This window comes from Trichechus manatus, unplaced genomic scaffold (genome assembly GCF_000243295.1).
Source record: "Trichechus manatus latirostris isolate Lorelei unplaced genomic scaffold, TriManLat1.0 scaffold00040, whole genome shotgun sequence".
Lineage (NCBI taxonomy): Eukaryota > Metazoa > Chordata > Mammalia > Sirenia > Trichechidae > Trichechus > Trichechus manatus.
In genome coordinates, this window is record NW_004443976.1 from 16,059,248 (window position 1) to 16,069,943 (window position 10,696).

Sequence of the window (10,696 nt, forward strand, 5' to 3'; positions counted from 1 at the left end):
GGCAATGGGTTTGGTTTGGTTTGGTTAGAGGTGCCTTGGAAGAAAGACCTGGCAATTGCCTTTAGAAAAATCAGCTACTGAAAATCCTATGGAGCATAGTTCTACTCTGATACACATAGGGTCACCATCAGTTGGAATCAACTCAGTGGCAACTAGAACTGGGCACTGGAGCGGTATTCTCAGATTGAAGAGGCATCTTCATATATGTGATGTCTCTGGATGGCAGCTACATCTCCAAGTACTGGGAGCCCTGTTAGGGAGGGCTGACAAAGAGGCTGGGAGGATGGGAAGTCTGGCAGCAATTGTCAAGCTTGTTCCCCGGCCACAACTAGGATGGGGTGGCAGCTCTAAATTCTCTTCCACTCAGATACAGAGGACATACTAGGATCCTCTGTATCTACTATGATACAGAGATGTCCAAAGCTGGGGCCTCTGCCCTCCTGGAGCTTACGATCTTAGTCTGGGACACAGCCAGTAGATAAGTCCACAGATTGGATCCAATAGTTATAACTGCTGTAAGGGAATGAGATTGGCTAATCGATAGAAAGTGATTGGGGTAGGGGTGGGGGCTACTTTTGATGGGTGGTAATAAGAATGGGCCATTTTGAGATGACATTTGAGCTGAAATTAATGATGAGAAGATGCAAAAATCTGTGCATCCCAAATGTCAGTTTGAGAACAGAATATAGACTCCCAGGCCCCATCCTAGACTTAATGAATGAAAATCTAAGGGCGGGCCAGGAATTTGCATTTCTTTGTTCCCAGTAATTCCCAAGCACACAAAAACTGAGACCTACTGCCCTGGGGCTTTTACTTTTAGAGAATATCCCACCCGGTGGACTTGAGGTCCTTTCCAACTCCATGAGTCTATGGTTGGAGGAAGGGAGCTTCTCATTGGTGCGTGAGGGCCTGGGGGAGGGGCAGGAGCAGGGCTGCTTTTGGACGGGGTGCAGAAGGTAGACAACGAGTGTATGCTGCTCCTCAACACACTCCCACAGCTCAACAGCTCACCCAGAGCCCTACCTTTCTTGCCATCATGAACTCTCAAACTGGACGCCCCTCTTCATCTCCACCCCTAGCCGCCTCTGTTTAATTTCACATGTTGGAGGGTTGCAGGAATAGCAGCCTGGATTCCGTCTGTCTGTTGCTCTGGGAACATTTCTAACAGTTGGCACATGCTCTCGCTCCAAGCATATTTGGTGATCCTAGGCCTCGGTTGCTCGATGTCCCCCAGTCCACCTCATCCACCCTGGGTGTGGGACAGAGTTCTCCACGCTGTGGGAGCTCAGTTGCTGCTAGGCAGCTGACTCCTTGGGAGCCTAGGGTTTTAAATCCTCAGCGCCTGCTGCAGTAGGAACATCCACTTAATTACAGCGCACCCTGGTAGCTGTGCATCTGAGGAGCCTTCCGAGTCCCTCCCAGCCTGTCCGGAACCCCCGGAGAGTGGCGTGGGCCAGGACTACCCCCGAGAGCAGGAAGGCGTCTCTTCCCAGGAGATTGGGGCCAGGTGAATTCAGGAAACCTGATGCGTTTACTGTAAATGTTCTTTCACTTATCACGGCCACTTCCTGTGCTGTGGATCCCTCCTCCCCTAGCTCAGTTTCCCTATCTAGTCAACAGGAAGAAACCGTAGGGGTTTCTTATTGGAGTGCAACAAGAGAGGGAGGTTTTGCTTAAAAAGGAGCCCTTCCAGGCCTTCCTCCTTTCGTTGCTCGCCTCCTGCAGCCCAGCGATCGTTTTGCCCAGTTGGGACAGCGCACGGCGCGGTCTCCGTGAGTGCCCTCGCCAGACCGGTGGACGGTCCAGTGGTGTCACTGTGTCAGGGGAGGAGGAGGAGGAAGAGGTGGCAGCGAGGTCGGAGTCCGAGGCTCCAGCGCTCTCCCCAGCCCAGCTCCCAGGGGAGGCTTTAGAGCCACGCCAATAACCGGCCGGCCATCGGCCCTCCCCCGAGCGCTCCCAGCGCCCATGCCCGTGCGAGTCGCGCGCGCCCGGGGCTACTGCATTGTCGAGGGAAAGCGGCCGCGCCGGCGCCCGGCGCGCAGGGAGCGGGCAGGCGAGGGGCAGCCGGCTCCGGAGCGCGGGGCGGGCGCCCCATGCGGCACCTGTGGGGTCTGGCGGTCCGCAGGCCCTAGTGAGACAGCACCATGGGGCAGGGGGGCTGGAAGGGGCTCTGTCTGTCGTTGTTTGACTACAAAACGGAAAAGTATGTCATCGCCAAGAACAAGAAGGTGGGCCTGCTCTACCGGCTGCTGCAGCTCTCCATCCTTCTGTACCTGGTGGTGTGAGTGCTCCGCGCGTTCGGGAAGGTGGGGGAGGGGAGGTGGGGTGGCTGTGGGCGGAAGGTGCCAGCTGCCAGCGGCTGGGTCCTGGAATCTGCATCTGTGCCCGTGTTTCCCGTGGTTGGGGGTCTGTGGCCCTAATCGGGGAGGGGCCCTCCCTGGGCCCTTAGATGTAAACGCGGTGTGTTAGGAGGGCGCCCACGAATCCCCTCGCAGCTCTGGATGTGATGAGGTGTGGGCAGAGGCTCCTGGTTTCTTGATTTATGAGGCTTCCCGTGGGCCACTCCTTCCCCAGATCTGGAGCTGTCAGTGTTAGGGCCACGGAAGGGATCAGGGATGCATTGGGTGGGGGCCCAGCGGCCAGACTGGGCCGCAGCTGTCTTCCCAGGAGCCTCCCTGGCCCTGGGCTGGCAGCCGGCCCAGGAGCAGGCAGGTTATTTATAATCGCTGAGAGTCAGTGCCATGCTTGGGGCTGGGGCAACTCATGAGCCTGGCATGTACCCACACTCCCTCCTGGTCACCTCACCCTGCCCAGGGCAGCCTCCACAGTATTCACCTCACCCTGCCCAGAAGCCTTTACCTGCACGTTCCTGTCCTCCTTTCCCATTCCATTCCATTCCACCCCATCCCATCCCATCCAGCAGATGCTGGTGCCACCAACCAGGGGGCAGCTCCTTGGGGTTGCTCAGCCAGGCGCAGTTCCCAGCCCTTACCCTCCGAAACTAACAGGTGGAAGGAAGTGACTAATTTCCTCATTCAGTAAAGGTTGCTGAGCCCTCCTATTCCCTGACTATGGAGAGACGGGAGCAAACAGAGGGTAGCCCCGACCTCCGTCACTCCCACCTGGAGGCAGGTGCCCAGCATCCCCTGAGTGTCACCCCTGAGACACCGGCCATCTCCCACCTGAGGACCTTTGTATGTGCTGTTCCTCAGCCAGGCACGCCTTTCCTCCTCAGACTAGATTCTCTCGTGATTCTCTCTCCTCTTCCTCCATGACAGTCCCACAGTGTAATTAGAGGCTCATTTGGGGGATCATTTGCTTAGTGTCTGTGACACCTGGGGAGGTCACGAGAGCCAGGCCTGGCATCACTTAACTGCTTAGGAATTAGGTATGGAATGAATGAGTGAATGAATGAAATTGCTCTGTGAGTGTTCGTGGAATGCTTCTGTGAGGGCTGGGCCCAGTCTGTCCCTACTAAAATGGCTGGTTGGCTCAAGGGTCATACCTCTCTCAGAGTTCCTTGGAGATGTGATAGCCTAGGGCCCAGGGCCCCCAGCACTGACCCCAGGAATGAGGAGGGTGGACGCATCCTGGTTGCCACCTGCTGTACAGAGAACGCTTACTGAACTCGGGGAGGGGCAGGGCACCCCACGCCATGCGCTGCATGGCTTCAGGCGAGTGGCTTCCTGCCTTCTCTGGGTCGTATTTTTCTGAACTTCAGCCAAGCACAATCTCTAACACTACTGGCCACGTCAGCGACAATGAGTTGTTCTATTCATTGAGCTCTTACTCTGTGCCAGGCACTGTGCTAAGCAATTTACATGTACCATCTCATTTTTACAAAAGAGTTTTTTATTTTGACATAATTTCAAATTTACAGAAAATTTGCAATAGTGCAAAAAATTTTGGAAATATATATACCACTTGCCGTCGAGTTGACTCTAACTCATGGTGACCTTGTGTGTGTCAGAGTTGAATTGTGCTCCATAGGGTTTTCAATGGCTGATTTGTCAGAAGTACATCGCCAGGCCTTTCTTCCATGGTGCCTCTGGGTGGACCAAACCTCCAACCTTTCAGTTAACAACTGAGGTCATTAACTATTTACACCACCCAGGGACTCCATATACATATATATCCACATATATATACGTAGAAAAATACATACATATTTATTTTTAAAATGAACTGTTTAAGGGTAAATTGAAGACATGATGCCCTTTTACTCCTAAATACTTCAGTGTATTCCTGGAAAACAAGAAATTCTCATATTTAACCAAGTTCAAGTATCAAAATCAGGAAATTAACACTGACATATCATTATTATAATCTAATTTACAGACCTCTTATAAATTCTGCCAATAATTATCTTTATAGCAAGAGAAAACCCAAGCTCATTCTTTGCATTCAGTTGTTCTGTCTTCTTAGTCTCCTCTGATCTGGAATCGTTCCTGAGTCTTTCTTTGTACTTCATGACTCTGACATTTTTTGAAGAGTATGCAATTTTGTGCTCTTATAAGGAGCCCTAGAGGTGCGAAGATTAAATGCTTAGCTGCTAACCCAAAGGTTGGTGGTTCGAATCCACCCAGCAGCTCTGCAGGAGAAAGACCTGGTGATCTGCTCCTGTAAAGATTACAGCTTAGAAAACTCTGTGGGACAGTTCTACTTTTGTGACATGGGGTTGCTATGGGTCAAACACTGACTCGAGGGTACCCAACAACAACAGTTTTGTAGGATGCCCCTGAGTTTGGGTTTGTCTCATGTCTCCTTGTGATGAGTTTCAGGTTCTATACCATCTTGTTAATCCTTACCACACCCCCTGGAGGGAGGCATTGTTCTCCCCACGTTACATATGGGGAAACTGAGGCTCAGAGTTAACTGGCTTCCCCAGGGTCACATGGCCAATACCTGGCCGAGCCTGTTTCCGCCCAGGCCTGCCCGACTGCAGGGCCTCAGGTGCCATCTCTCGCCTCTTTAGAACCCCCCCACCCCCATGCCTCTGGTGCTGCTTGTTGCCCCTGCTGCTTGCAGGACCAGGTTTCAGGCAGTGGTGGGAGCTGGTGGGAAATGTGGCCCGGAGACTGCCCACCCCTGCTCCCACCCAGGAGTCACTGTGTCTCCGCCTCCCTCACCCCCCCAAGCCTGGGAAACTTCCCGGAGGGCAGCAATACAACTGATGCCCACCCACCATCCTCCTCCCACAGGTGGGTGTTCATGGTGAAGAAGGGCTACCAAGACATAGACACCTCCCTGCAGAGTGCTGTCATCACCAAAGTCAAGGGTGTGGCCTTCACCAACACTTCGGAGCTTGGGGAGCGGCTCTGGGATGTGGCGGACTACGTCATCCCGCCCCAGGTCTGAGCCCCACCCAGCACTGCTGCCCGGCCCCCAGGGACCTCCATGCACTGTCTCCCTCGGCCCAGGAGGGCTGCGGGGGTTTGCAGATAGAGACCCTGTCCAGACCCTTAACCCCCACGCCACACCCCTGCCCTCCCTGAGTGCGCCTTGTTATTATGATTTTTAACTGTGGTAAATATATAGGCGACAAATCACCGGCCATTTCTACAATTGACTGCACCTTATGCGACTGTTCTGTAAGCAACCCCTGAACCAACTGAGACCAAAGGGAGCCAGATGCTTCTAGGCCTGTTTTCACAAGGGGCAAACTGGGGTGCTCTTGGAGGGAACTTCTCCCTCTATTAGTCCCTGTCCCTGGGAATCGGTCTGGGCCAGGCTGGGGCAACCCTGTCGCTGCCCCGTCTTCTCCCAGACCTGGGCTTGGACCCCAGGGCCTGACGTCGGATGTGGATTCATGGGGTGGGGGCAGTGGGGGTTTGTCTTAGTCACCTAGTGCTGCCATAACAGAAATACAACAAAGTGGATGGCTTTAACAAAGAGAAGTTTATTCTCTCACAGTCCAGTAGGCTACAAGTCCAAATTCAGGGTGTCAGCTCCAAGGGAACGCTTTCTCTGTCAGCTCTGCAGGAAGGTCCATGTCGTCTATCTTCCCTTGGTCTGGGAGCTTCTCAGCGCAGGAACCTCAGGTCCAAAGGATGCACTCTGCTCCCGGCACTGCTTTCTTGGCGGTGTGAGGTTCCCATGTGTCTCTGCTTGCTTCTCTCTTTTATATCTCAAAGGAGATTGGCTTAAGACACTATCCAATCTCGTATACCTCATCAGTATAACTGCTGCTAATCCATCTTGTTAGATCATAGAGATTGAATTTACAGCACATAAGGAAATCACATCAGATTACAAAATGGTACATAATTATACAACACTGGGAATCATGACCCAGCCAAGTTGACAGATATTTTTGGGGGACACAATTCAACCCATACAGGGTTGTAGGCCAGGAAGGGACCTATTGAAGGACACCTGCTCAGGGACTCCAGGGCCAGCAGACAGAGGGCGGAGTCCACTAATTTTGTGGTCCCATCCGCCCCAGCACCCATTCAGAGGCCCCACCCCTGCCAGGCAGCCCTGGGAAGAGGGACCCAGGAGGGCAGGACCTGGTCCCTTACTCCCTTTCTGGTTCCCCAGGGAGAGAGTGTCTTCGTAGTGATGACCAACCTGATCGTGACCCCCAACCAGCGGCAGGACACCTGTGCTGAGGTGATATGGCATCTGGAGCTGGGCAGAAGGGGGAGCCACCAGCAGTGGTTGGGGTACCCCTCTCCTGGCGCCGGGGTTTCTTCCTGCTCCAGGGCCCAGGAGGATGTGTGCATGGTTGGACACACCTGCATGATTTGGGGACAGGGCCAGGACTTGTGTCAGGTTCTCAGGAGGGCATGTGAACACAGGCGGGGTTGGGACCTGGCTCTGGCTGAGGCCCCCTTTCTCTCCTGGCAGAATGAAGATATCCTCAATGCCAAGTGCTCTAAGGACAGCGACTGTCACCCTGGGGAGGCTGTTGTGGCTGGAAATGGTGAGGCCTGGGGCGAGGACTGTGGTGGAGGAGAGGCCTGGAGCCTGGAGGCCCCTGGCATTGTCCGTGTCCTGTGCCTGCAGGAGTGAAGACTGGCCGCTGCCTGCGGGTGGGGAGTGCGAAGGGCACCTGTGAGATCTTCGCCTGGTGCCCAGTGGAGACAAAGTCCAAGCCAGCGTGAGTGGCCGCAGCCTGGGGCCCCTAGGGGTCTCTCGGTCCTATGGGTGGGGACACACCTACCCTGGGAGCCTCACCGTGAGGGAGAAGCCGGGACATCCCAGAGAGCCCTGAGGACCACTCCACACTGAGCAAATTAGCCGTCCTTGGCAAAGACTCCAGGGGATAGATGCAGGGAGTGGGTCTGAAGGAGGTGGGAGGAGGCAGGCAGGGCCTCCTGGATAGGCTGCCGGCTTGGTTTCCAGGAAGCTGCTCCTGGACGAGGCTGAAGAATTCACCATTTACATCAAGAACTCCATCCGTTTCCCCAAATTCAACTTCTCCAAGTATGTGGGGCTCGGCTGTTGGGGTCTTGGGAGGGGGCCTTGGCTGGTGACTCAGGACCCCTGAGGGCCTTGGCTGGCCCTCGTGGCTGTGCGTGGGGGGCCGTGTGCACCCAGGCTTCTGTGTGTGATGTTGCATGGAACAGAACCGCTGGTGGCCTTGGGGCTCCCCGGCCCCTGCTGCGGGGTGGGGCCCTGCCCTTGAGTGGAGTAGGATGTTAGCTGGGGGGCCGGGTCAGGGCTCCAGCTGGGACTAAAGTTGGGTCAGCCTGGGCCAGGGCGAGGGCTCAGGAAAGCAAGTCTCACCCTCATTTCACTGGTTATTCATGGCCTCCACCCAGGACCAACGTGCTGGACACCAAGAACAGCTCTTTCCTGAAAACCTGTCGCTTTGACCTCAACAACCTTTACTGCCCCATCTTTCGGCTGGGGTCTGTGGTCCGCTGGGCTGGGAGCAACTTCCAAGAGATGGCCCTGGAGGTGGGTGGTGTGCACAGGGAGCCCTCCACTGGCGGCCTGGGGCTCTGGCCTGGGCTCCGAAATGAGGTGAGGGTGTGAAAGGGACTTGGGTGGGGTGGGCAGCTGCACATACTCACTGTCCCTGGGGACTGTTTTCAGAATGAGCTGTGACACACAGCTGGACATACCAGCACTCAGACCACAGGTACTTGGTGAGGGCATAGAGGGGAGGCAAAAGGGACATGGGTGCAAGGCCTTAAACCCGGTCCTCCTGGAGCCCCTCACCCTGTCTCAGTCCCCTCAGGCCAATGTGCTCATCAGGTCCCAGGAAGGGCATCGAGGCAGAGGGGAAAGGTAGGCAGACCTGGGCTTGAGTTACGGCCCTGCACTTATCACACCTATTAGTAATGTGACCCTCAGCAAGTGATGTCACCCCCCCAGCCTCAGTTTCCTCACTGTGGAGAAGGATGACAACACCCCATATGCGATGTTGTTTGGAGTTTAAATATCATAATGTGTGGGGGCCAGTTTCCTTCCTCTGTGGACGCTTTCTTCCCTGCCCCTGGTTGAAGTCTTAGGCAGGGATCTCAGATGATAATGTGACTTCTAGTCACAAGGATAGTCTTTGTTCAGAAATTAAAATGTCCAGTCCAGTGGAGTGACTGAACCCCATGACTCCATGCCGAGTCCAGCGTCTGCCCTCCCTGGGGGGCGCGCAGTGGGGTGTGAGGAGATGGTGGCCTCTGCCGTGTTTCCCCACCTCATGTGTCTCCTCCATTTAACCAATGTGGACACCACCAGGGCCAGGCTCAGGTGACAGGGACAATCTCCTACTGTCACAGTAGGTGATAGCGCCCTCTGTGCTTGGTGGGTGTTTAGAGCCGATTGTGTCTCTCCCACCACAGGATACTTTATTAATTTTTTTGGAGGGATACTTTATTATTACTAGTTTTTCAGATTATGCCTCAGGGAATTTCTGTTTGCCACCTCCATGACATGGGTGACTTGGGTGCTACCATTTCTTAGGCCTCTACCGCCCCCACCATCCCTGAGCATACTGTAGCCCACCTCACACAGACTCTGGGGTCTTGTGGCACCTCTAGGTGGCTATGTTGGCAGCACCTCTTCAGAAGACTCCCAGCAAGCTCTCTCCCCGGTGACCCACGTCTGTGTCCCCACCCACCGTCACAGAGGGATGGTGTGTGGACTGCTCCAAACTGCACTATAAAAGGTGCAGGATGGGCAAACCCCACCTTTATCACTCACTGCATGGGCAGGATCAGCACGAATCCACTTCCCAGCTGGAAATGGATCCAGGCCTCACCTTCCCACACCTCCATACCTCCATACCAGTCACTTCCATGGCAAAAACTCTCTCTCTGACCCTGACCACCCAGAGTTAGATCAGACCTCACCCCCTGCTATCCTGAGCCGGATCAAAACATCCCTGGCCACCTGAGGCCAGGTCAGCAGGGAACAGCCGTAGGCTCAGGAGTCTGCACAAATCCCTGCCCTTAAGACGAGCTGACCTTCCTCCCTCTCTTTCCCTCTCTATGTAGCCCCCTGGGACTACGTCACAAGCTAGAAGGACTCTGTCCTTTCTTACTGACTGCCCGTGCAGCCTTTCTCTATCACCCAGCCACCAAGAGCTGGTTCTACACAAATCGACTCTGTACCACCAGCCCCAGCTGGCGCATTGCCCCTGTGGGTTTGATAATTCGCTGGAATGACTCACAAAACTCACGGAAACAATTATCTATACTTACAGTTATCCATTTATTATAACCAGAAAGGAGACAAGTGAAGAGCTGCATGGGGCAAGGTCTGGGCTAGTTCCTGCCATGGGACCTCCATTGCCCCCAGGGACATGCTACTCCCTCTCCCGTACATGGATGTTCTCACTGATCCAGGAGGCCCCCCAAAAAGACCTCCAAGGTCCAAAGTACCCTAGTCATTGGGACCTCAATGAGTATGCATGATTAGTAGTGCAGAGTAAGATCAACCCAATGAACGGACATGCATGACCGACAGCATCATGCCCCACCCTTCCTGAGGTTAGTCCCTCAGCTGTGGGGCCTGGGTAGCCCCTCTGTGCCTGCTTATTTTGGAAAGACAAAGAGCATCTTAATTGTTCAGGCTGTTTTCAGAAACCGGATACAAAAGACCTGATCTAGTTCCTGTCTCAAAGATGGTCCCCATGCTCCTCTCTGCTCTGACTCCTTGGGTTTAGCCACAGACCTCTCCCCTTTAGATCTTCAGCCAGAAGTCAGACACCACTCTGGTCCTCAAATTTAGTGAGAGCCTACAAAGCTGTCTGAGAGGTCCCCCTTTACACCTTTCTCAGAAGGCCCAGATGAGGGGCACCCACCACTCCTCTGTGGAGGTGACATGTAAGAGCACCTCAACAACAGCCTCCAAAGAAACCCCCCTTCCAGCCTCTTCAGCCTCAGCCTCTGAGGCCCTCGAAGTGGGGGCTGAGCTGAGGGTCACAAAGGTGGTTTGCCACTGCCTTCTTTAGGCACCAAGCAGCAGTGACCCAGGGCTGTACTCTGGAATGTAGGCACACCTGGCCCCTGCTGTCTAGTTCTTAGTCTTTGGGGCATCAGCTGAAGCTGAGCAAGAAAAAGAACTCATTGACACATCCTGGATCCTGTGTCCAGTGCTTCTCCACAGTAGGTGCTGGCCCAGAGTAGCCCGTCCTCAGTAGGTGCTGGCCGGGGGTGGCCCGTCCTCAGTAGGTGCTGGCCCGGGGTGGCCCGTCCTCAGTAGGTGCTGGCCCGGGGTGGCCCGTCCTCAGTAGGTGCTGGCCCGG

General features: G+C 54.6%; 1 protein-coding gene across 5 annotated transcripts in view; it reads left to right on the forward strand.

Annotated features, from left to right (window-relative positions):
- The first annotated feature begins 1,653 nt into the window (after positions 1-1,653).
- The window catches only part of P2RX5 (purinergic receptor P2X 5), a 17,649-nt gene continuing 8,606 nt past the window's right edge, over positions 1,654-10,696 (forward strand). For 3 of the 5 annotated variants that reach the window (XM_023731144.1, XM_023731146.1, XM_012555510.2), the window contains exons 1-7: positions 1,654-2,281; positions 5,202-5,352; positions 6,541-6,612; positions 6,850-6,925; positions 7,009-7,102; positions 7,348-7,428; positions 7,767-7,905. In XM_023731144.1, coding sequence (XP_023586912.1) covers positions 2,145-2,281; positions 5,202-5,352; positions 6,541-6,612; positions 6,850-6,925; positions 7,009-7,102; positions 7,348-7,428; positions 7,767-7,905 — 750 coding nt within the window. In that variant the 5' untranslated portion in view covers positions 1,654-2,144. Of the gene's footprint in view, positions 2,282-5,201; positions 5,353-6,540; positions 6,926-7,008; positions 7,103-7,347; positions 7,429-7,766; positions 7,906-10,696 lie in introns of all 5 variants that reach the window. The other 2 variants (XM_023731143.1, XM_023731147.1) reach the window with 1 other exon arrangement.